The sequence below is a fragment of the Rhamphochromis longiceps genome, linkage group LG17, assembly GCF_057381845.1.
Source record: "Rhamphochromis longiceps isolate RC_006_pf linkage group LG17, R_longiceps_female_GT1.1, whole genome shotgun sequence".
NCBI classification, from domain to species: domain Eukaryota; kingdom Metazoa; phylum Chordata; class Actinopteri; order Cichliformes; family Cichlidae; genus Rhamphochromis; species Rhamphochromis longiceps.
Genome location: NC_140573.1, coordinates 29,618,344 through 29,645,575, shown reverse-complemented (window position 1 = coordinate 29,645,575; position 27,232 = coordinate 29,618,344). Strand labels below are relative to the sequence as shown.

Sequence of the window (27,232 nt, the reverse complement as noted above, 5' to 3'; positions counted from 1 at the left end):
GCTTTAAGATCTTGATCTTGGCGTGTAAACACACCGAGGAACCTGGGCTGGGTCCGTGCAGATGGCAGAGCCTCTAAACTACTCAGAGTGTCAATTGTTTTCTTTTTTTACGAGACAAAGAAACTTTCTTTGACTCTCACAAATAGCTATTGTCCGGCACTTTCCGTCTGCTGGAGCCAGCAGACTGGTCAAGGAGAGGACCTCGGTTTGCAGTTACATGTATAACACGCTGAATTATAGGGTGTTTTTAAGACACAAGCTAGGCTTGGAAAGAGACAAACCAGTCCCTTTAACACACTAAAGGTCACTATCATTAGCACAGGAATATGTGTAAAAGTACATGATGCTGAGAGGTTATCTTAAATTGGAAAAGGAAGAGTATTTCGGTATCACAACAGGATACTGACAGACGCTTAAAGATGTAACAACAATGGACAAAGTAGGAATAAATAATCTGAGCTTACACAATTTTTATTGTTATTAATTTCTTTTAACAACAAATTTTCTGATTACAGTTAACTAGAAGCAAAATTGTAGAGTATGGTTAAGAATTCCTCTTAAAATTTCCAGGCAGCCAGAGAAACATCTTCACGTCTTATACAAAATATGGTTTACGGTCATATTAATTTTGTGTTGGACCTCCTTTTGCCTTTGCTTGCTATAATTCTTTGTCATATATACAGGGAGTGCAGAATTATTAGGCAAATGAGTATTTTGTCCACATCATCCTCTTCATGCATGTTGTCTTACTCCAAGCTGTATAGGCTCGAAAGCCTACTACCAATTAAGCATATTAGGTGATGTGCATCTCTGTAATGAGAAGGGGTGTGGTCTAATGACATCAACACCCTATATCAGGTGTGCATAATTATTAGGCAACGTCCTTTCCTTTGGCAAAATGGGTCAAAAGAAGGACTTGACAGGCTCAGAAAAGTCAAAAATAGTGAAATATCTTGCAGAGGGATGCAGCAGTCTCAAAATTGCAAAGCTTCTGAAGCGTGATCATCGAACAATCAAGTGTTTCATTCAAAATAGTCAACAGGGTCACAAGAAGCGTGTGGAAAAACCAAGGCGCAAAATAACTGCCCATGAACTGAGAAAAGTCAAGCGTGCAGCTGCCAAGATGCAACTTGCCACCAGTTTGGCCATATTTCAGAGCTGCAACATCACTGGAGTGCCCAAAAGCACAAGGTGTGCAATACTCAGAGACATGGCCAAGGTAAGAAAGGCTGAAAGACGACCACCACTGAACAAGACGCACAAGCTGAAACATCAAGACTGGGCCAAGAAATATCTCAAGACTGATTTTTCTAAGGTTTTATGGACTGATGAAATGAGAGTGAGTCTTGATGGGCCAGATGGATGGGCCCGTGGCTGGATTGGTAAAGGGCAGAGAGCTCCAGTCCGACTCAGACGCCAGCAAGGTGGAGGTGGAGTACTGGTTTGGGCTGGTATCATCAAAGATGAGCTTGTGGGGCCTTTTCGGGTTGAGGATGGAGTCAAGCTCAACTCCCAGTCCTACTGCCAGTTTCTGGAAGACACCTTCTTCAAGCAGTGGTACAGGAAGAAGTCTGCATCCTTCAAGAAAAACATGATTTTCATGCAGGACAATGCTCCATCACACGCGTCCAAGTACTCCACAGCGTGGCTGGCAAGAAAGGGTATAAAAGAAGAAAAACTAATGACATGGCCACCTTGTTCACCTGATCTGAACCCCATTGAGAACCTGTGGTCCATCATCAAATGTGAGATTTACAAGGAGGGAAAACAGTACACCTCTCTGAACAGTGTCTGGGAGGCTGTGGCAGACTGTGTCATTTAAATAATGCTCGGTTGTTTCTAAGGGGCCCAAAGTGAGCCAAGAAAATATTCTCCCTGCCCTTACATTACCACAACCAATTTAAACCATTGCTACACAACTTACTGTTCTTCGCTGACAGGACTGGTGCAGGTGTGGTCTTCTGCTGATGTAATTCATCTGCTTCGAGGTTTAATGTGATCCTACCTCACAAACCATCCTACCAGTTGTTTCTGCGCATGTGCTGTGTATGCGCACAACACAAAATTAGGTGGCAAACCGTCCTATCTTTGTGAGTATGAGCTCCAAGTATACTTTGAGGGGTAAAACTAAGTGGAAAACCATCCTGCCTTCATTAATATGAGCTAGAAGTATACTCTGATGGGTAAAGTTAAGTGGCAAACCGTCCTGCATACTTAAATTTATGTTGGAATTATTGTGTGACAGCAGAAATGTGCATAAACTGTTGGACAGTTTGCCAAAATAGGATGGTTTCTGCAAACCTTGATTGCAATGAGTTTCTTTTTTTTTGTTTGTTTTTTTTTTTGTTATTATTGTCTTGCTTTGAGCTCAAAGCTGTTTATTTGCATGATGTAAGAGAATTTAAAGGAGATAACACAACAACACAAAAATGTGAATGAATAAAGGCTGAAAAAAGAAAAACTATGTGTTAGAATGCACATACAAGCTTTTTTAAAGTTGCCCCAGACGGAGTATAAAAATCAACTTAAAGGAGAGATCGGACTTATGCATTCAACATTTTGGCTTCTTATTCACTTCAAACGTGCTGACCTCAACTTTTAAAGGTCCAACAGAAATGTCAGACAATTTCTGTGAAGCAAAACCTTAAACTGCACACTACATAGCACTAGCATCTACAGTGTTTACAAAATGATTAGATTGTATGACATGAACCCTTCTCAAAAGTGTGTATTAGTACTCAGTATACAGTGTGCTTCTTCTTCTTCAGTCCGGTTTAGCATGGAAGATGCATTTGCTTTGTCAGTTCATTATACACACAGTACAGTAGGCTAAAAGTATATGGTCAGGAGGTCAGAACAACAGAGTACAGAAAAAGATATTTGATATAAAAATAGAACAATGCAATTCTAAGTAGAGTAAGTACTTGTAAGGAAACTGGTCTTTGATCAAACCAGGGTAAAGTGAAGGTGGTTAAAAATAGCAAGGAGAGCCAAGGTCAGATATGCTATTAAGGCTTTCTTGCCAATGCTGGTGGGTGACACTGGGGATGGGGCTTCATCTCAGGCAGGTCTACTCAGAAACCGTTCAGGAAATTATGTTTCCTAGCTCTGGGACTGGGCAGATTGTTCCTATTTTTAGGTACTTCCTGGGGATCACTGAGGCAAAGATCTGGGGAATGCTGTACCAAAGGTAATGCACAAGAGTAGCATCCTCTCTTTGGACACCATAGATGTCAATGGAGATTAAAAAAAAAGTGGAACCATTTCACAAAATGATGTGCTAAACTGGCTTAAAGGTCAAATCTAGTCAAGTCGTCAAGTCAAGTGCCTTTATTGTCATTTCAACCATATGTAGTGGTACAGTACACAATGAAGCGAGACAACATTCCTCCAAGACCATGGTGCTACATATAACATGTAACAGACAATTAGCAGAGGACTAAATAAAGTGCAAGCATGCAAAAATTGAAAAAACAAAACAAAATAAAGGGCTGCTGTCCCTTACCTTATGTAAGTGATGGTTATTGATAGAAATTATATATAAAAACTTAGATTTTAATGCAGAATTGCTGATATAATTTAGATTTAGTGATTCAGAGTTTTTGGGACCACCCTACTCTTTTCCAGCCTACCACACTCATACATAGAGCATAAATTTGCACTTATTATTTACTTTAAAGAAGTTGTAGATGGATAAAGACACACAAAACCACAAAAAGAAATTTACTGCAATGCCTGCAATTAATTAGCTGTTTTATAGGTTTCAAGTAGCCAGGTTTGGCGTGTTAGTTATTCTCAATCGATATGTTAGTTCTTGCTCAGAGTATGAATGGGAATTTTTTAAAGTTTAAAGAGCTGCTCTGTCGGTATTCTTGCCCGGCTTGTAAGGTGGTAAGCTTTAATTTTTGGACCAGGTAGGCAGAGCTTGAGACACTTTTGTAAGGATGCATGAACCAAGACTGAGCTACGAGGGAGCTACTGCACACACTTAAGCTTTTTATAAAAGCTTCATCAGTTGAATGTCAAATCACCTGAGGGTGCTGAAGCCCTACACTGATTAAAATGGACACAGCATAAAACACAGGTTAGTGCTCTCTAGGCAGGTAGCTTGCAAAGGGGCTTGTAGAGCTAGCACCAATTGTAGGTATGCTAAAGCTAACTAAAATAGCAGACCCTATCTGAGATTTTTGAAAGGATGTGTAGAATCTGACTGAGAGCTAAGCTTGACTTATATCACTAACACTACACATCTGTTTTTGGCAGTCTACAAATTGTGGGCGTTGCATCAATATGAGACAATGATGTACTTTAGGACTGATGTCCAATGACAGCATGCACTCCCAAAAAGACCTGCAACAAAATTTAATTAAAACAGTAAACATCTGTTTTACTCTTTTAGTTAACACAAACAGAATCTTTCAAAGTGCATATATTAAAAGAGTCTTTGGACCTAAACATGTGATTACAAGCCAAATCAATTGCTGAGGTATGTGGCTGGAAATGTGGCAATGCTGGGGGAGAAAAAAGGCAGGGAAACGAACAGATGTGAGAGTTCTGCTGGCATTTACAGCTCACAAATGTCGGGTAGAAAATAGTGGCAACTTCAAAAACGTTTGAGGAAAATGTGGTAAACTGTTTGACTTGTTTACAATTTGTATCCGCCTTTCTCGTGTTTCTGCACAAGTTGTATTTTGTTAAAGCAGTGTGATTGTGTAACCAGTTAGTTTATCCTGCCAAGAAATGATATAATACTAAAATATCATTAAATACACACGTTGACATTAAAGTGTCAATAGAGAGCAAAAGAGGAGGAGGAGGAGGTCAAAGTAGATGAATGGGTCAAGCTGTTACAAAGGAGACTGCTGTAATCCCGCTCACACCTTAAACCTCCTCACACCTTAGTTACAAGGACGTCAGATCACATTTGGGTTTTACTGGAGGACAGCTTGAGGACACTAAGAACTTAACATAATCTGAACACGTGCTTTGAGTCTGTGTGCTTGTGATTGTGAAAAAAACATCCTCATCAGCACCATCAGTGATATTAGTTCTGGCCTTAAAAACTGCTGCAACTGGATACCAGCAGCTTTTTGCCCGTGTGTGCGCATTCATGTTAAAGGCTGTGTCTGTCATTTTTAAGCATGTGTGTTTGTCTGTGGCTGCGGGTCATCTCCGCTGAACAATTTGCCCAGTGAGGTGTGACCACAGGCATTGTGATGGTGGCCACACAGTGGACTACAGATGCAAAGAGTGAGAGAGATAGAAAAATACAGAGAGAGAGAGAGGGAGAGAGAGGGAGCGAGAGCAAGTGGGAGGGAGGGTGGGAGACTGGAACTCTGTTCCACACAGGCAAACCTACATAGGCTCAGAAACACGATCTCGCCTGCAGCACTCACACTCGAACACCGCTGGCTGTGGATCTTATTTCATACATCTGCGGGTAAGCACCTGACATGTTTTCACCGTCCTTTTCCTCCCTCTGTCTCTCTCTGTATGTGTATTTTAATCAGGTGGTCTTGACCAATAATAAGGTGTGTGTGGATATGACTCCTATAATGCAGGCAGTTGCATGCTGGTATACACACTCTAGCTGCAGTTTTACACACTGATACACACAAACATACTGGATTTCATCAAACATATATAAGATGAAGGGTTGTGGTTGATGCTGGTGTGCAGATTCTTACTAACATCTGGATTTCAAAGCTGAGTAATGGCTAAATATATGTGTATGTGTGTTCCTGTCAGTGAGGCGTCTGGATAAATCTGACATATAAAGATGTTGGCATCTGCAATTTTCACTCTTGTGATTTCGTTTAGCAGTTGTATCTATTTTCACTCACTTTGTTTTAGAAGGGTGTGCAAATGTATGTATGTGCGCTTTGGAGTTAGCAAACCAGCAAATGCTCTTGCAAGAATCGATTGGGTTTTTTTTTTTGAGTGTGTGTGTTTGTGTGTCAGACTGCCCATTTACATGTGAGAGCAACACGCTCCAAGAAGCCAAACAGCGTAATCCAGAAGGTGTTCAAATTCCTGGGATTAACAAGACGTCTTTGGCTTCAGCTGTCACCATGGCAAAGGCAGCCTGTGGAAAGCCTGTGTTTGAAAGCGTCCTCTATAATAAGCGGGTTCACTGCATTCATCAGCTCTAGAGCTAACACAAGCATTAACCCACTACAATGTCATTCTCAATCAAGAGATTGATGAGATCTATCTCAGGGCTGGTCAAACTGGGATTTTTTTTTAAAGAGGTGGTATTTAGAATACATTAGAAAAATACATTAGAAAAATACATTAGAAAAAGAATGCCAGAACCAAAAGATAATGCCCTGGAGTGGAAGCCCTGCAGGTGAAAATAGCAAGGAATTAATCTTGTTTGTAAATACAGTGACTCAGGATGTTGTTTGGTTGTCAAGCCAACGGGACTCTGTTGGGAGTCCAGCTTATGATGCTGCCTATTTGGACACATGTGGATGGGTTTAGCTATTCTTAGACATGAGAACAGCTCTCATTATGGTCAATAATGTCCAGGCACTATTGACTGGTTGCACAATTCCATTTGTGCACATGTTGCTGCGAACACATTAGTTACAGTCTAGGACAACAGATGGAGAAATTATTTTTAAAATGATGACAAATGTGCAGCACGGTGGCACGGTGATTAGCACTGTTGCCGCACAGCAAGAAGGTCCTGAGTTCAATTCCACCATCAGGCCGGGGTCTTTCTGTGTGGAGTTTGCATGTTCTCCCCGTGTTTGCGTGGGTTCTCTCCGGGTACTCCGGCTTCCTCCCACCGTCCAAAGACATGCAGCTTGTGGGGATAGGTTAATTGGATAATACAAATTGCCACTAGGTGTGAATGTGAGTGTGAATGGTTGTCTGTCCCTATGTGTTAGCCCTGCGACAGACTGGCGACCTGTCCAGGGTGTACCCCGCCTTTCGCCCTATGACAGCTGGGATAGGCTCCAGCGCCCCCCGCGACCCTGAAAAGGATAAGCGGAAGTGAATGGAAATGGATGATGACAAATGAAGAAAGCTTCAAATTAAACAGGGGCAACTGTAGCTCAGGAGATTTGATGGTTTGATCCCTAACTCCTGTAGTCTGTATGTCCTTGAGGAAGATACTGAAGCTCACATAAGCGCTTGCTTATAGATTTATCACTTCTCTCCCTGTGTTGTTGCAAATACTGAATGATTGTTTATAATATTAGGTTTATCACAAGGAAATTTGTCTTACTTCCCGATCTAATAGAAATAATGCAGATTTAATGCTGCTTCCCACTGTGTCTGACTTCTTTGTCTCCTCCAACAACAGTTCCTCTGGTTGCCGGAGCCTAGAGGCAACTAGTCACAACACAGGTGTTTTGTCACTATTCTATAGGCTCTGTGCAATCAGAAAATAGCAATTTAAGGCAAAAGGGTTGTGCAGTTAACGACAGTTCTTTTAAAAATTGTCTGGGAATCTTAATAAAATTCTCGCTTGTGCTCTTTTGTAAACATGACTACAGTCAGCAGGTGGTTGACCTAGGCTACTGTGAAGACAGAAACTTTGCTTTGCCTAAAAGGTTACTATTTCCTGGCCACAGTTATTAGCCAATCACTGCTAATTTGAATAAAAACACTGTATGGCATCATGGCGACGTAACCACACACAAGATGTTGAAACGCTACTATGGAAGCAGAATTGCAAGTTGAGTTAACTGAGTGATTTCCTTTTTTTTTAGTTTGCAGTATTGTTATGGCATTTAATGCCACAGAATTCTTATTACACACCATGAGCAAAGACAATATAGTAGTTGTGAAAGATAATAAAGAATAAAGGAGGGTAAAGTATCTGAATATTTGCATATGAGGCTCTAAAGCACAATAACACAAATTTTTGATAGTCACACATTCAAATCATCTTGGTTGTTCAGTGCCTGCTTGATATGGAAAGCCTTCTAATTCCCAAGATTTAAAAAAAAATCCTTTCAAATTTAATACTTAAGTTTGCTCTTTAGATGGGAGATGGAGTTACATTTGAAAAACAGAGGGCCCAAAGGCACGTGGGAGGACGCACGTGCACTTGTATGCTATTGCACCTACACATAACCATGGAAATAATACTAGAGTGAAAACTAAGGCTTGTAAATATGTACACCCACACAGCAGACTCAGAAAACAACAACGATCACACACAACAGTAGCCATTTGCAGGGAGGTAAATTACTCCATTATCCTGGACTATGTCATTGATCCTCAGACCTTCCCGCGCTCATAGAGGGTTTGTTAAATAGTAATGACGCTGGCTGCAGTCAATTCATCTCTATTCGCGACTGCCCTCGCCATTTCAATCACTCTAGAAAGACCCAAGCCTCCACTTCAGTTACAAGGTTTATATTTCTTGTTTGATTAACTTAAACAAAATTTTGAGTGCACTGATAGCAGAAGGGGTTGTCCTGCGATAGTTCCAATTAATTTAGAAACAGCATATGTTTCATGGAGAAACGTGCTGCACCACATTGAAAGCTGACTGCGTGTCAGGTAGCTAATGGTCCCAGAGAAAATATGAGGTATGTGCTTTCTTGTAAACACAGACACGCTGAGACTAAAATGAAAGCCAGGAGTCTGTTGACAGAGTTAATAAAAGAGGTTCTGGGCAGCAAACTAAAATGAGCATCAAGGAGACTGCCGCAGAGTTCGCTCTCTTGGACTAACAATGTCACAATCGAATGTCAACACGGTGTTGTTCTTCTCCTCGCCTGCCCTTGTCTCTTGTTCTCGGTCCATCTTTCTCTATCTCTGCTCCGTTGAGCACACTACAGTGCCAGGCTCCCCACCATCTTTGTCAGGAGCAGTGAGACAAAACGCCAGCAAAATAAGAGAAGGGACTTGCATATTCCCCACAGCCACTTTTTTATAGCTCCTTTCCACTTGCTCGACTGCCTGTCAAACAAGACAATGCCTACAGCAGGCGTGTATTTGATGTGGGGAAGAATGGTAACAGGAATGTTAAAGGCAGTGGCATTAAAGCTCAAGCTGAGTAGGATTTTGGAATAATTGGTGGTTTGTAGTAAGATTATAAGATTGTTTAAATTTGACTCTGACAATTTGTGGTTGAACATTACTTGTAGGCTGCTTTGTTTACATTTTAAAGCTTCAGTTTGGCTTCGGTTTTTATAAGGTCATGTGAGAACATGCACATGAAATGTGTCACCCGCAAAGAAATACTACATGACTGAAGTTACCCTCACCTGTAAACTGCTTTATGCTGTTAATTATCACCGCTCTCATCTTTTTTTCTTTTCTTTTTTTGGCTCTGACAAACCTATTTTCTCACCACAAACCAAATTTCCGATGAATGGAGCAGCCCATCTGCCTCATTGGTCCTTTAAACTTTAAGGCACTTTAAAACTTTGTTGGAAAGAAAATGTTTATTTTGAAATATAGTTAAAAATGAGGAAACACAGTTGCTAGAAACACACATTCAAACGCATGCAACATTTGCTGTGTATCTCCTGGACATCCTCTGATATTATGACTTGAAAGGTAATTTTAAAATTTTTCGTATGTTAGATGCAAGAATAATCCTGATGTTGACGAATATGCATGAAAAATGTCTTAGTTGTTTAATCCAAGATCTAGCAAAGTATGCTTTGAATTGCTTAACTGCTTCCGGTGAATGGCCTGAAAAAACGATATCATAGTAAATATCATGATTATTCGAGAACTGTGCAATCGCTACGCTAAGGAAAGCGATCATTTTACACTCGACATGAGCCTACATGAGTTTCCCATTTACCACACTGCAGGATACTAAATGAAAGTGATACTGAAGTGAAATGTGAGAATGTTAACCAAAATAAATTATATATACTAACCCGCTGTGTAAATAATTGATGATTTATACATCAAATCAACAAAAGGGCAACTAGGGATGAAAGATAATTTGCCCCATGCTTCAACTAGATGTTTTTCCCTTTCTCTAAGCCTTTAAAAACTGCTGTCAGAATGTCTTGAAGAATTCAGGAGAGTGCAAGCGTGGGTGTGTGGATCTACTACAGAACAGTACATGTAGGCGAACAAGTTGTACTAACATGCAGAGTCAGATCCATATTCATCTACAATCGTATCACTCATATCACTGCATGCATGAAATGCGACTGTCTGCAGGTTGGCTGGGGCAAGCTCGAACACACAGCCATCTAAAAACATTCTCACCTCCTTGGAATTGGATTTTCCTGCTGTTCAGTCAAAATGCTAAAAGTGGGGAGTGTGTGGGAAGCTTCATGTTTGCCCCCCCCCCCCCCCCCCCCCCCCCCTTCCAGTTCTCAGTCTTCATATCTAAGCATCTGACTGTGTGCTCTGGCTGATTTCATTCCTTCAGGCAGGGAAGAGAAGGGTTGATGGCTGGACAAAGCCCTGCTTTCCTGATCAGTGGAAGTAATCCAGAGACATCGGGATAAGCAGTGGCTTATTGATCTAAATTGTATGCGTGCTAAAGAAAATGGCAACACTTGAGAGATCAAAGTTAACAGGCAATGCTTTGAAAAAAAAGAGGGGTTTAAATAAACTTGTCATAGCGGAAAAGAAAAGCTGACAATGAAGAGGAAGTGTGACATGCCTGATTAAAAACAACGAGAGCACGGTAGAGAAGCTTGACTGTGATAGCAGTTTTCTGTGAATATTGATGCTTTTTTTTAAACTCCCACACAAAAAGACCTTTCTCCACTGCTTTAAAGAACAAATAAATCTGAGATTGAAAGAGAGCAAGACCAAAGCTGGGAGTTATTGAGGAGGGAGTTAAGTAAGGCTATGCATACAGGTTGTTGTTCTCACAGGGGAAATTCCTTGGGTGCTCCAGTCTTTTCACTGAGGCAACAGGCTAGTGACTTTGAACTATTCAATGCTCCACAAAAGAATAAGTGGTCTTTCTATTCTTCTCAGAGTCTAACCTCCCCCCAACCCAACTCTTATACATTATTTCTCAACCACTCCTTATAGAGGAGGATGTATATGAAAGGAAGTTCCTTCTCGAATTCATCAGTCCATGTAACAGCCCAACTGCTGCGACACAGTGAGCATGCGAGCAACAGCATGACATAAATACTGACCACGGCATCTGACAGAATACCGCTAATTGTGGGGTGTCCATAATACTTAAGCTCTTGTTGTGATTTGTGGCGGCTGACGTATTTTTTAAGCCTGCTAACTTCAGCAGTCGTTTGTAATGAGTGGCATCGTTTCTATACTTTTTTTTTTCAAGAATTTGCTTTACAGTCTGGAAAAACAGATCAAAAGCAGGTCATGCTCTAAGAAAACTCAGCCTTTCAAAAAGCGAACACATGCAAATTCTATCAAGTTTTCATCAACTCAAATTTAGCCGCCAAAGAGTGGATGAAAAGTGTGTCACTGATGTCCTCTGTGTTCTTGTCTTCTAGGCCATATTTGCTGGCAAGCCAGCCGGACCCATCTCAGGGAGCAGGAGAATGGAGAACAACATGTGACGGATCTGCACACCACTTGTCGAAAGCATGCTTCGCCTCCACTGGACCTTGGCATTCTTCTTTTGGTATTTTTTGTTACTTCACAGAGAGGCTGCGGCTGACGAAGAGGCCCCCTGGGGATCGACGGCATCAAGTGAAAAGCCACCTGAAGATAAAGTCAGCTCGTATTGGTGGGCCCCGGCTCTGTCGAAGCTCCCTTCCCTTCCCAAACTGCAGTTCGGTATTCCCTTTTATGGGAGTTCAGATAGTAAAGAAGAGGTAGCTGCAGTGACCACACCTGCCAAAGGGCTGACAGAATCAAATGATCAAGCCCAAGAAGGCTCAGGATCTGGAGACGAAAGCATTTTTGAAGCATCTCAGTCACCCACCACTTTGACTCAGGGGCTCCTAACCAGCGTGACTAAGATAAGAAGCGAATCACCTCCCACAGGAACATCAGATTCTCCACACAGCAGCATAGTTCTGAGCGACAATGATACTCTTGTTTCCAACTCCTACTCTCCCACAAGCGTCTCTATCAGAAACACTCTGTTCACCAACAGTCCCACCAGCACTAACGCTCCTGAACAGAATGCAACACATACCCACCCACCATGGGACACAACATGGGTAGCTGAGCCCAGCGCGAATGCCACCGCACAACACCTTCAAGAGAAACACAGTGTTCCTCTGGCAAATGAAGATTTTTCTCCAGAGATCCCTTCAACAATAGCACCAGAAACCACAGTTCCCACTGCCTTGACATGGGCAGTAGCTCAAACCACGACAACAAACCCAGGACTCGTGGAGACCGCACTGACCATGGGACACAATCTGGGGCCGGCTGCTCACACTGCTACCCCAGAAACAATATTTAGCAGAGAACCACAAGATGCATCTGTTAGCATTACCCTCCAAGCTGGAGACTTCACTACATCAGAAGTCCACACAACTCAAAGCAGAACTGAGGCCTGGTCGTGGGCCATGGCAGAGGAGCCAGGGGTAATGTCTAGTGCCCCGGGGATCGATCATAAACCAGTCCTGGAATCCACAACAAGCACAACTCAGATCCAAAAGGTTAACTTACCAATTGGAGGTAAGCAAAGTTAAATCAATAGTAGCTGGATTGACTTGAAAGATGTGATCAATCATGTGTTGACAGGTCTTTAGTGTTCAATAAATGGCTGTCAAAAAGGCTGCAGACAGATTGGCTTGATCGATGACATGTTTGACATGGCAAGAAGTCAAAGGTCAGAAATTTGCATAAAACCCAGATCCAGATGAATCCTTGTAAACAGTCACTGAATACGAGATGGGAATCAGCATTAAAATTATTACACGATATTCAGCATTTGATAAATGGATTGCATCTAACTGCCAGCGTGATGATGGTTTTGAGACGTGAGAGTTGCTTAATAAGTAAAGCAATCAAAAACACGTTGAAACCATTGACAAAATGACACGTCTTCATTATATTTCCAAAGCATCAAGGGAGAAGAAATGATCAGAATGTGTTGAGTAAAGTGTTGTGGGTGGTTAAAATGAGATTTCAAGTGTTGTGTTGTTGTTTACTGGTTAAATCTATACCCCAAGTTAATTTCACATTGCACAATTGCTTCCAGTGAGTAATTTGGGCCACCCTACTAAAAGAAACTATCTCTTTAACCACCTATAATGTGTTTTCATCAGCAGATCAACTCCAACATTGTCTATGCTAAAACCAGAAAAGGGAGGTTATTTTGTCTAAATGTTGTGGGGGTTGCTGTGTGAGGAAGGGGGAAGAGGAGTTGCTCTCCTCGTGCGTATAAAGCGAAAGATGTTAATCTGAAATAGCTTCTGGTAGCCTTTATGTCGCAGGAGACCCTGACACGACACCGAGGCAATACTTTCTTATCCCTGGCCCATCCCCCAACCACTGGTGGCAGTCTGGGGTGTGAATACTTAACGAGCCCTCAGAGGGAGATCCTCCTCCAAGTACAGACACATTCATCATGTGGGGTCAAAGGTCGGCCCTGAAAATGATGAGTCGATTATTCTCAGCAGTTGTTTGGTGGATGGGTACACACAACAGTGTCCTAGCTTGTGTAGGACACAACTATTTTCTGTTTCTGCAAATAGACCAGATATATGTTAATGTTGGAATTTACTTCAAATATAATTTTTAAGTTGTTTATAAAGTACAATTCGGCAAAAAACTTAATCGGGATGAAATTGTGTTACTTGATGTTCTTATAGATTCACTGTCCTAATGTCATTTTTTGGATTTAGTTAATTTAAATCACTAACTGCATACATTTTAAACTTAACTTTAGATACTCACCAATTACAAATATATTTAAATGCTGCGGTGTTTATACTTACCTATTAAAAAAACATCAGACTTGCCATTTGAGTAGTTTTCCTCCAGTTTTTGTATTTTGTGTGTTTATCACAAAATTGTAAATGTCTTCATTTGTAATTTTCTGCGCACTTTGGTTCTTCAAGCTCAAAAGCTCAAGATCAGCCTTTGACCTTGAAATGCATTTGTTTTGCCTTGTGCTGTTTACAGATTTGAGAATAGATTTTTGAGCTTCATCAAGATGCTTGCAGTTTATAGTGTTGTTATGTTGAAATCTTGAGATTACAGTTCTTCCATGAATGTTTTTTTCCACAACAGCAGTGTTGGAATGCAACCATTCCCAATCCCATATCACCCAGTCTGCTTTGGCTGACAGTTATTATGTTTTGTCTGCTGTGATCAGTATTGTCTGCACTTGTTTTTCAGCTGTGCGTGGTGTGGTGGGATACAGCACAGAAGGTGGGTGGGGAGGGCTGCTGTGTTCATGTATCAGTATTCTAAGCGCACGCTCAGCGAAACCACCGCCTCTCCTGTGGGACCATCCGCTCGCCGTCGCTGTTCATGGATGCTGAACATGCTTCTTGCCATTTAGTCTCCTCCCTCCTCTCTTGTGGCCATGTATATTCTCTCTGTACAGACGCAAACCCCTGTCACCTCGTTTCATGGATAAAAATGTCGGCTGTTGCTTTAAAGGTTGAAAATGCCCTGACGAGAAGCTGAGAAGCTTCTGATCATTCACAAAGAAACGTAAACCAGTAACATAAGACTAATTGATGTGCTAGTGGACTGGAGTCATGCAGTGTTTAAATTATTACACGTTACCAAAGGACACAAGTGGAGATTAATAGGAAACTAACAGCATAGCAGCTCTGTGTTATCATACTTTATCCTGATGTGAGCATGCTATCTGTGTACTGTCATTTATTTGAAAGCTGCATGGGGTGAATTGTTTCAGGTGTTGGACACCTTCGCCACAAAAGGAAAAAAAACAGGGGGGGGGGAGTTACATTGATCGAGGGAGCGTTGCCCTTGAGGAGGCTGTCAGGTGTAAAAATAAAACAGCAATGAAAACAGCCATAGCAAGGTCAATTATGAGAAGAGAAAGTGGGGGAAAGAGAACTGAGGGGTGAAAGTGTTGGTTTTCTCAAACCACTGCTGCTAATTTTCATCCAAAAATCTGTCTTTTACCCTGCTGTCTTTCCCTTCATCCCTGTTTCCATTACCGCACTAACAGTCATTGGTGAGTCTAGACCCTTAGCACACTCCATTAATACCTGCAAGGATATATTGTCTCTGTGATCCAAGCACTGTACCCAACTACTAAAGCGTGGCCAATGACAGAGTAATTGATTATGGAAATGGATACAGAGCATGTGACATGAATATCTGATGGCCTTTTATAGATTTTACATGGAAAATGGGCTTTAGTGCAAATAGAGAACACTGCTGGGGCTTACATATTATGCTAATCTTCTCAGGCTTTACCAGCCTGGTTTGTTTTTAGGATTTGACTCACAACTCTTAGGCTGAATAAACTCCATGAAAAGAACTGGCTGAGGAACACATATTAAGCAATGGGGGTGATTTATTACTCTAGCCCAGACTGATTTTAAAGTAAGAGATGCTCTGGGTTCCTGTGTAGCTGCCTTAAAGATGAACCAAATTAGCAACAACGTGATGCAATTTTGTGCAAGTAAGTCACATTAGAAGCAAAATTCAAGATGAGAAACTTTATTGCGCCACTGTTATGAAACTAATTATTAGTACATTTCTTACAAACCATTGCATTCATTCGTTTCATCAAGTCACACAAGGCTTTTATAGCTAAGGAGAGAGTAATGGAGTGCAACATCATCTCCTGTTTATCATTTCTGGTAGCTAAAGATAAAGGGAAGCTCCATCATCACTATACACTGTGTTATTGTGGTACACTTAGACTCGCCACGGCCGCTAATTATGTTTATTTTTATTTTGGGTGGCCATAAATGAATTGAATTATATGAAGCTATAGCCTGTGGTGAGGAAGGCACTGAGACATTCCTTTTCTGCTGTGACTGAAAAGCAACTGAATGAGACTTTAAGGTCACGGAGACCAAAGAAAATTATGGATGTACTAATTAGGTAGAGGCATACATGATAAGTCAGCAGAGGTGTGGAAAGTTGAGCTGTTCAATAAGAAAAGTGGAAAGTTAGCACATCCATAGTTAGCTCATACATCCCTGTCAACTGTCTACTGTTTTATTTTGCAATTTCAGCAGTCGCTTTAAAAAGCTGGTCATCAGTTTGTGATGAGCTACAGATATGAGTGAACTCTCTCGTCACTCTCTCTTCCTCGTTTTTAGCAGATCTTGTTTTGACATTGTTATTTACTCGCTGCCTGCACTGCAGATCTGTAGTGATTTAGATGTGGCGTACACACACATAGTATTAGCTCCCTAAAAAATCAAAATTATGAGTTGAACTTAACTGTGAATATTTTTACAACAATCAGAATAATAACAAAATTGCAGTGAGAATATATTGCTTACATTTCTGGCAACACAAAGTAATTGCCCGCTAAACCTAATAACTGGTTGCATCACCTTTGGCAGAAAAAAACTGCAATCAAGCATTTGTGACAACTGGCAATGACTCTTTCACATCGCTGTGGAGGAATTTTGGAACCACTCGTCTCTGCAGAATTGTTTTAATTCAGCCACATTGGAAGGTTGTTGAACCTCATGCCAAATCACCTCAGTCGGATATCAGCCTGGACTTTGAGTAAGCCACTCCAAAACCTTTATTTTGTTTATATGAGGCATTCAGAGGTGGACTTGTTAGTGTGTAGGAAAATGAGGAAAAGTGAGGCCTGCAGTTCTTTAGATGTTTGTGACCTCCTAGATGAGTCACTGATGCAGTCCCTGAGCCTGGTTGTGCCTGGTTTCTTCCTGTTAAAAGACAGTTTTTCCTTTCCACTGTCGCCAAAGTACTTGCTCATAGGGGTTCATCTAATTGATGGAGTTTTCTCTGTTTTCTCTGGATCACTGCAGTGTCTTCACCTTAAAATCTAAAGCATCTTGAGGAAACTGTTGCAATGATTTTGCACCATATAAATAAAACTTAACTGAATTGATTTGCTGTCCCTTGCCTGGCTTCCACAAACAGAGCTAGACCAGAGAAAAAGCCCAGGACATACACAGAGTTTTATACTATTATTTTAAAACCTCATAATGTTAAACATTAACAAGCATAGCAAGCGTATGTAATGAAATAAAAAGGTAATGTGTAACATGTCCTCATCAAATACAATATTTTTTCCTACTAATCATTTGTTCAGATAGACCGCAATATAATAACATAAGCAAAGAAGACACTTAAAACTTAAAATACAAACTTGTAGTGTGAGATACTGCTGGGCGTACATGAGCTATATTGTCTCTCTTTTTTTTCTTACTCTTTTTGGCTGAACTGTAGCTCTCGCTGTGTGAAACCGATTTATTGTAGGACTTTTTAAACTAACAGATGACTCGGGTACTATCTGCTTGACCTAGATTAGTCTCTAAGATAGAAGGCATTGCCTTGTAGCTGTTCTGATTTTTTTCACAACTCATTATCTTCCACTTTATTTGGTATTTATTTTTTCATTAATATTAATTCTGAACTTATAGCCTAAAACTGTACCTGGTATCCCTGGCTTCATTACATAGTCAGCTCATCCGGTTTTCCCAACAGGTTTATTCAGCGCTCTAAATCTTTTCTTCTGTCTTTGTGACTGTTGTAACACACAATTCCTGCGTGGGTGGCTAACTATGAAAATATTTTGTGATTCAACCATACTGAGCTAAAGGGTTGAATAATGCCATGTGTAGTAATAACTACACATGGCATTTTGTGTAGTTATTAACATTAGCACTCTCTCGCCGTCTTTCTTGCATCATTTTTCCTCTTTGTCTCCTTTATGGAACGCAGCAGCTCTAGACACAGTCTGGATTTGCAGTGGACCAGGATGTACACACCCATGCACATACACATAAGGATGTCAATGTAATTAGACCACACAGGCCTATTCCACTGTGCTATGCTATGGATGACTGAATACAACTAAGTGGGTGATAGGCCGATCCCTGACAGAACTGGGTTAAGAAATATAGTTCTTCCATTTGCTACAGTGTTAAACCTCAGATGTGCTTTGAGCAGAGAACAGAGAGGGTTAAGTTTTCTTTTGGGTATGCTAATCTCTTTAACTCAGACTACTTTAAAGATGCCAGTGCTATTTAAAATGCTATTTTAATTAAATTGATCACTTTGAGATCTCGCCTAGGTTAAACTGCACGTGTCTCCCCAGATCTGCCAGGCAAAGAGGATAAGGAGGATGAGAAAGGTGTGGTTCAGTCGACTGCAGACAATGATGGTGACATAAGTTTGGCAGGCATTTCCACGCCGTCCAATGAGCTGCAACAACAGACAGGTGAGCAAACACATCCCTCGAGATGTAAACAAACACTGTCTTCCTTCAAAAATCGAATCCATTTTAGAAGCATGTGTTTGCACTGTCATACTGTTAGGAGGACAAGCAAAAGTCTGCATGCTGTTACTTTCAGAAGCCATCCTCTAAATGTTTGCGTATGTGTAAATCTGTCAGAAGACTGGGAGAAACAATTACCTGCATCCATTGCCTGAGGCTACTAATTGCTTCCAATGGGAGGGGGGGAAAGTGCTCATCCAACAGATAGGGAGCAATGCCCAACCACTGAACAGACTTCTAGGTACTACTTCTAAAATACACAATTATTGATCCAATGATAACAGTTTCTATTACAAAAATAAAACACACAGTAGTGCAAATCTTGCTGGCCAATGATTATCATCATTAGTCATCTTTTTGCATTATAACAAAGCAATATCCACTTTTGAATTAAATAAAGAGAATGAAAAAAATAGAAATAAATGCATTAATTCTACTTGGTCGATGTGGATTTTTTTTTTTATGCTACAGTTGTCTGGAACCATGCTGTCAACAGTTTTTTAAAAAAGTAATTTAGAAGCATTTGCATCTACTTCAAACATTTCCACATGTCACTGGTTTTTATTAATAGCACGAATCTTTACAGCTCAAACAGGCAAAGTCTGATGGAAGCATTTTGGCAAGCGAGTACACATAGAATAGTACTCACTAGGAAATCCAACATTGTAGGTCACTGTGGTGCTAATAAATAATAATAATAGCAGCAATAACAATAAGAATGCCTAGGCTATACAAAGAACACGCTACAACTGGATCAAACCTCTTTTCATCGCCTCACTTCACATTAAAAAGAAAAAAATCAGATCAATTGTAAGAATGTGTTACAGTATAAATGTGAAATTCACATATTAGTCTAATTATTTGTGAATCATATACAGCTGATTTCTGATCAGATATCTGTTGAAGAGATTCACTTTCAGCCCACTTCACAGAAGCAGCTGTAACCCACATTACCTCACCCAGAATAGCCAATACTGTCAAGTGGTTTTCAAAAATAGACTTCAAATGTGCCACCTGCTGAATATGGCTCGCAAGTAAGTAAATGAAACAATAATATTACTAGTGTGCGTATCTGTTATTTAATAGTGTTCTCCCTAAAGCAAAACAAAAAAAAACAAGGAAGAAAAATAAAATAAAATAAATGTGCTGATGAGAATGTCTGCTCCGCATAAAGTTATCGTAAAATCAGGCCCGCTGCATTGTGTAGAACTGTTTAAGTGAGAGATAAAACCTCAGTCGTACAGGTCCCAGCACAACTGGCCCCTCCTTAGTATGCATCGGATTTCTCCATGAGCTCCCACGAAATTACTTTTTCTGAAGTGAGCCAAATTGAAGATGAAGGCGATCAGAAGAAAACTACATGGTTCCCTTAGTTTAGTGATACAGAATCAACATGCTGTGAGTTAAAGATGGGCGTGGGGTAGCTGGAGTCCACGTATCATCAGAAGAACCCTTCTACTTCATTATCTTAGCTGGTAGACATGTGAGGCACCTCAGGTGAGACCTTTGAAAAAATATTGCCGTAAACAGTTTATTTTGGGACACCACGAAACAAACGATAGCGTAAAATGAAACAATAGACGTTTTTATATCGTCATCTGATATATATCGTTATATCGAACAGCCCTAGCTACGGGAATGCCAGTTGGTGGATTGGTCGACTCCTGAATGAAATGCTACTAGTCTAAAAAGTAGAAATCTTCTAAACATTTGTGACTTTCCCCTACTTTTTTCCCAAGCCCCACCTAGAAGTTCACATCTGTGGATTTGGAACTCGACTGGATGATTTAAATACTTATGTTGCATAAAATCCTGAGTGTAAACCTCCCTCACTAGAGTTCTGGTTAGAGAATGGCAAATAAATCGGAAATCTCTTCTCCCTTGCGGCACTGTCTTGTGACAACCATAAGTAACCTGCACTGTTGCCAATTAACTATAACGACAAGCAGCTTGCTGCTGTCACATTTTCGAAATCTGTTGTTGCTACTGCAATGAAGGCAAATAATTATTGTTACATAAGCTGTCACATAAACGGGAGAAGATGCGAAAATTATCCATTCATTCAGATTCGATGCCTTGTCTTTGTGCGGAGGTTTTGTCAGAGCTCCAGAGGTGACACAGCTTTATTACTGAACGTTGCCATGCTAACACAAAAATGCTGAACATTGTGAAGTATGGGAGCACTGCCACTGTAAGCATTTTACAGTAGTGTGCTACCATTAACGGCGAGCTCAAAGCACCATCGTATGTCTCACAGAGCTGCTCATTTTACATCTGTGATCCCAACAAGCAGAACAATTCTCAAGTAATTAAAAGATTATACTTTGTTTTTTAATAGTTCTAACCCCTCAGAGTCCACAAAAGACCTCTTGAAGTCTTTCTGTGTAAAAGGTTCCCAGCATAAGAGGCGAGAGTGTGCCAGAGGCAAGAGTGAGCAGCCGCCGGCACATACCAAACCCTCCTGAGGCCGCTCAGTCGGCCAGCAGCTCAGATGGGACTCTTATTGACATGAGGAAACAAAACAGGGCGATCATTCAATACCCATCACGTTTTCCACTCGGCCTGCCTCAGTGGAATCCAAGTCATTGCCCTGGAAAGCAGACAAGTGGGCACACAGGTCATTGACATAATGCATATACTAAAACACACCTACTTTATCAGTGGCTGCCACATTCAGAATGTCTGCAGCCATGGGTTTGTTTAATACTCGAACCACATTTCCCACACAGCGACTGTGTTCTGTGATAAGATGACATAGTTGGAGTCAGTGCGAGTACATAGACTGTTTCTATGCTGCTAGTGCGATAACTTTTACAAGATTAAACATAATTTTATCTTATTTTTATTTGATAATAATGAGTGTGTAAGATTTGTTTGCTTGTTTTTTGCATTTTGCACTGATGCAACATGGAATTTGAATTAACCAGTTAACCAATTATCATTTCACTACACTGGAGAAAGGGTTACTGCTGACCTTGATTAATCTTTAGATATTTATTTATGCTTGCTGCATTGCACCAGTGCTTGTCAGCCCACCACATTTGTCCGGACTTGAATATCGTGTTACAGACATTACACATTCCCAGACAATGACTTCTAATGACACTAGTGAGCGCTGACTTTTCCTATAATGGCATCATGAGGTTGACTTTTGCAGCACTGAGTGCTGCACAACTAATATTGCATGTCTTTAGCATTCCCGTTTTGTCAGACTAGCAGTCCAAAAGTCAAGGGTACTGTAAATATAATGAGACAAAACAGGGACTGTTATGAAAGTAATAAATGTTTGACCACTTCGTGTTATATGTCAAAAAGGTGGTTTTATTTCTGTCCTTTTTTAGGCAGATAATCAAGATTTCCTTGGAGCGCTTTCAAATTTAAAGCATGTTGCTGTTCCACACCCATCGGGGCTTGTGTTTATAATTCAGCCATTCTGAATTATGGCAAATTAAATGTCAGCATGGAACAGGATGTTTAGTTCTATTTTGCTTAGCAGACTTAATGGTTGCACAGCTTGTACTTAGCAGAGCAGAATGTGGTGTGAAAGTGCTGACTGCAGACTTGCACATATAAATCTCTTTCCTGCTCTTAATAATCCAGCATCATCATGAGAGAGAGAGAGGGAGAGAGAGAGAGATGTGTAACAGAGCCACGTTGAATGCATCTTGCTATTAAAGCTTCATTAAGACTTAAGTGAAAAAAACAAAACAAAACAAAGCCACTCACAAAAATCGATCCTTGCGTTTCCGCCCGCTGCTCTGGATCAGCTCAGGGTGTGAAATAAAACTGCTGCATCACATTTAGAGATGCAGAAGTGAGCCTGCGGTGGGCTCGTATTTCCTCAGGCTCAATGTTTTCATCAGTACCTGGGGCTGTGACTCAGCACTGAGGTCAGGAGATAAATGTGAATAATGACAAAACAAACACAGGCAAACAGCAGAGAGGTGCTTTTGCTAAAGCGCTTGTGAAAGTCCTTTTCTGCTCATAGGGATCTGATGATGGCTTTGTTCACAAGTAGCTTACAAATCCATGTAAATGCAAGGATTCACACCCCAAAATGAACGCATATACAGACACAGGTTTTATGGAAAGCACAAAATAAAGGAGTTTTCACGTTGGAGCAAAAAAAAAAACCCAAAAACTGCTATTTCCATCTGGAGCTGCTGACATATTAAACGTAATAGAAACTGCAGCTGCCATACATTGAATCTATATACTTGGAAAAACACCAGGAAAAGCACAAAAATAAAGCATGGGAAGAGACTTGTAAAACTCAGGGCTGTCAAAGAGAAAAGTGGATTTGGTAAAGAAAACTGTCCCTGTTCAGAAATAACAAGCCCACCTATGGGAGTTTCCCTGTTTGCAGGCGGGAGTCGAAGGAAAATCAAAAACAAAAGAATGAATTAGGTGACCAGGACAGGGTGGGATGGGAAACGCAAGAATATAACCCATAAAAGACATGTGAGAAAGAGTTCAGAAAACCACATGAATTCCGCTTTTATTTTTACTCAGGAAACAAATTAGACATCTTCGGCCTATAGGCAAAGATTTGGGGGGGTTGCGGTTCTGAAGTCTACACATTCATGTTCTTAAACAGGCATTTAACATTACCACCGGATATAATGGATTCTCCAGTTAACGCTAGATGGGTTTCAATTACTGTTGCAGACAAAAGTAGTGGGAGTGCCTTTTATCTGCACTTGGGCAATATTTGAATCAATAAAAACATCACTTTCTGACACGTAAATGATTCCAAAATATATCTATGAGTGTGCACTACATTAAATCTGCATGCTGTGTGATTTAATAGGCTGTCAGTTTATCCTGCCCATTTGTCCCTGTCTCTGTGGTCTCTTTTAGCACCTGAATTTTTATGGTGGAGTTATTGTCTCTGATAAGCCTGCAGCAGAATGACTAATGATCCTGTGTGTGTGTGTGCAAATCCCTGATATGCAGTTAGAAGCTGTTTCTCTTCAGCTGCATTTGAATACATATTCTTTATAAGCTTCCATTGTTAGCATGGGTCCTTCTTTTTTTGTTGTTGTTTTGCTTTTTTTCATGGTGAACGCAGTATCGGTTGTGCTTTATGAAAAAGAACAAGCACCAGTTTGTGGAGCTCAGTGATGCAGAGACTAGAAGGCTGAAAAAATGTTTGTCTGATTGCCCATCTGTGAGGCATTATGCTGTGTGAAGTGCCTTATGTACATCCTTTTCGAGTAATTGAAGTGCATAAACATGTACAGGGTAGATGAGCTTTGCAGACGTCTCTGCAAATTTTGTACAAACACACATATGCATGGCTACTCCTTAATTTACAAAGCCAAGCCACTTCCTTTGCAGTGCTAAAACATGTCTAACAAAATCACAATTAACTATAGCTGCATGGAAACTCCAGATGGCTTACGTAACGCAAGAACTAGCTCTTGTGGTTCGGAGTGGGCTGATCTCACTCACACACACTCACATCACACACTCAGCCACACATGCAAATCAAATCAAATCAAATCACTTTTTATTGTCACATCACATGTGCAGGCACACTGGCACAGCACATGCGAGTGAAATTCTTGTGTGCGAGCCCCACAAGCAACAGAGATGTGCAAACACAACAACACAAACGAGCAAAATACAAGAATGGCCAACCTGAAACTAATAAATATATGTACAATATATAATAGTGTATGCATTTCTGGATGTGTATACTAAATATTTTCCTACGTGTGTGTGTGTGTGTGTGTGTGTGTGTGTGTGTGTGTGTGTGTGTGTATACACACATTTTTACAAATTAAATAGTAAAAAAATAAAATAAAATAATAATAATAATAATAATAATAAAATATATAAAATATACAGAGTTGAATATGTGCAAAACAAGTGGCATTTATATACAGTGTGGAGTGCATAATGTTGAAGTTCCAGTAGTGAAGCTGAGGTGTCTATGACGTGTTCAGCAGTCTGATGGCCTGATGGAAAAAGCTGTCTCTCAGTCTGCTGGTACGGGACCGGATGCTGCAGAACCTCCTTCCTGATGGAAGCAGTCTGAACAGTTTATGGCTGGGGTGACTGGAGTCCTTGATGATACCTTGATGCATACCTCTGCTTTTGGGCCTCGCTCGGTTTGAACAGCTTACAAGATTTTACACAGGATTAGCACATTAGGAGAACGTTCCCCATCCTGGGCCCGAGCCCATTTGTGTTCTGACTCTGATAGTTTTACTATTAAATGCTTCTGTGTATTCTCATTAGAACTCCATTAGTGCATTTTCAAGTGATATAAAAGTGTCCGTACATGTTTACAGCTACTGTCAATTCAAAGTTTATGCATTTTCTTTTTCTCTGTTTTTATGAAAACTCATTCAGTTATTAATGTTCCAGAATCATCTCTACTTTTTTCTTTTTATAGACCTTCCCCGTGAAACTCCCCATATACTTCTGTATACTGAAGACTGGATGTCCACCTCAACCAACGTCGCTAAAGAAGGCTGTAATCGCTCCACCACCACGTGGGATTCCACAACCTACATGGACATTAAGCCCACAGAAAACGCCACTGTCATCAACCAGTCAAGTAGCCCCTTTCTGATCCCAGCTCCACCGATGTTGGTGCCCTTGTACACGGACTGGAACAGCGCTATGGCCACGTGGGGCCTGGCCTGGGAGGCCCACATTTACGGCGCTGGTTGCGTCTTTGCGATGCTGACGATTGCCTCAGCACTGAATCTGCTCTGCTTACCACTGCGATGCCCAACTGGTTGTGGCTACTTTGCTCTGGTTAGCCTGTTCCTATTAGCTGCTGGTTGTACCAGGTCCTTCTCACTCCTGTATGATGCCTATGGCCACGAGGACCGCCTACCCTCCACAGAGGCCTCACTGATGCTCTACGAAGCACCGTTTCCCTGCCTCACTGCAGCTTTTGGTCTGGTTTTCCTTCTCCTGTCCATGCGCTCACGGATGCAGCTTTCCTACTCGGCCTTTCAGAGACCCTGTTTCCTGGCCTGCCTGGTTGTCCTGCATTTTGCAGCTGCGTTCGGTCCAGTTACATTTCTGAAGTTCTACCAGCAAAAGCCTCCTCTGTGCCTCTTTCTGTCACTCATCTCCCGGGGAACCTTTGTGGCACTGGCAACTTTTCTATCAGCTGCCTATTTTGTGTTCTATATCTACGTGCGGGCAGACTCGAAGCACATCTATCACCTGAATAACACATCTCCAACGCCTGCTGAGCGCTACAACCGCTGCCCTTTTGCTGAAAGCAGGGAGTGGGATCGTGCTGCTGCAACGGTGTGTCTTTCAGCATTGTTTTCATTGGCGTGTGCAGGACTTCAGTTATACGCAATGCTCAATGCAATGGGTGTTGTGGGTGGAGCGGAGGTCTTCCATCCTTGGCCGTGGTGGGCGTTCCAGTTTAGCTGCAGACTCTGTGAGCTCGGGGTTTGTCTCACCTTAGCCTTAGTGGTTGCACAGCCAGTTTATTGTTCTGACCACCTTCCAGCTGCTGGAAGTTGTTGGACCGAACTGTTGGCATCCAAGTCACCCATCCTGCCTGGGAGCTACCAATGGACCCTGAGTCAGCAAGAGAAGCTAGCTATTGTGGACACTATTGGACTTGGAGAGACTGAGAGTCTCCCGCTTTACACTCTGGTGGATGAAAGACTTGGCAGCAGTCTGAATGGCCTGGACCTCCTCTACCACAGTAACCGGGCTTTGGCTTACCGAGACCTGGACATGGATTTACAGAGTTCAGAAAAACCTGAAGATACAGGTGGCAGAGAGCCTTCAGGTGCATCTTCATTCACCAGTGACTCCACTGCAGACCTACGTCCACCTTCACCCATCAACCTACGTCGCAGCATAGATGAGGCGCTCTTCAGTGAAGCCTTGTTTCCCATGAGCCTCTTCAGCCCTGCTAGGCCTTTTCAGTGCAGTGACCAATCAGTAAACAAGCACTGGACACTTCCCAGCAACGGACTCTGTGATCCCGTCTCTGCCGACGCTGGCCTTTATCGGACCTCCTCCTGCATGGAGATAGCCTCTCAACCCCAGCCACCCGAATCTGAGGGTAATGGTGTTGAAGGTGCTCCGCCATCTCCCTCCCTGAGCTCTTCTTCCAGCTGTTCATCACCTGAACGATGGAGGGGAAGCTCTTCCTCCTCTTCCCTCTACCGAGCCTCTCTTGGAAGCTCGCTGGTCCTCTGCGCAAGCCCAGAGAGACATGCACGACAGCTTCTCCAACAAGGCCGCACGGGTAACGTGGCATCCTCTGGCCACCAGGGCCATGCAGACCTGCAGAGGCACTATCACACATTGGGAGCAGCCTCACAAGAGAGCCTGGATCTAGACACGTCGACAGAGGCAGACCGATCTGTCCAGGAGGAATTCATCAGTGTTTGCAGACAAATCGATGCTTTGAGCATCTGCAGTGAGACTATTGATTTATGAAGTAGTCTGGTCAAATGAGGGTTATACTGAGGACTTTAGGGTGACTACTATGTGCAGCAAGCTGACTGTCCAGGAATTTTACAAATTGATAGTGCATGGTTAGCGGTGTATACACTATGGAAGAGCTACAGCTGCCAAAATATAGTTTTTGAAAGGCTTTGTTATGTGGTAAAAAGATAAAAGGGTCTAAGTGCCAAGAATGTCAAAAGCCAAATGGTAATTTGTAACTTTTACATGTTTGATAAAAGCAAGTGACATTTGATACAGTCGTTTAGTGAGTGGTGATCTAACAAGAACTGATTTGTACAAATAATTTTATCGCATTCCAACATTCCAATAGATAGTACTGTGAGTGAAGTAAGCACTTATTAAATACTACTGAAGTCAGACTCCTTCTAGTTCTACAAAATCATCAATTAGTCAAGTATTTCAAGCTTAAAAAACAAAAACATACCACTAAGCTACGCATTTGCAGTTATGATGCAGCAG

The 27,232-nt window shown here is 41.5% G+C and overlaps 1 protein-coding gene across 1 annotated transcript; it reads left to right on the top strand.

Moving 5' to 3' along the window:
• Nucleotides 1-5,338: 5,338 nt before the first annotated feature.
• On the top strand, nt 5,339-27,196 carry prrt4b (proline rich transmembrane protein 4b). The gene is made up of 4 exons (XM_085385764.1): nt 5,339-5,440; nt 11,421-12,561; nt 18,128-18,250; nt 24,711-27,196. Exons 2-4 carry the CDS (start codon nt 11,514-11,516, stop codon nt 26,741-26,743), a joined length of 3,204 nt encoding a protein of 1,067 aa, XP_085241890.1. The 5' UTR covers nt 5,339-5,440; nt 11,421-11,513; the 3' UTR covers nt 26,744-27,196.
• Nucleotides 27,197-27,232: the final 36 nt, after the last annotated feature.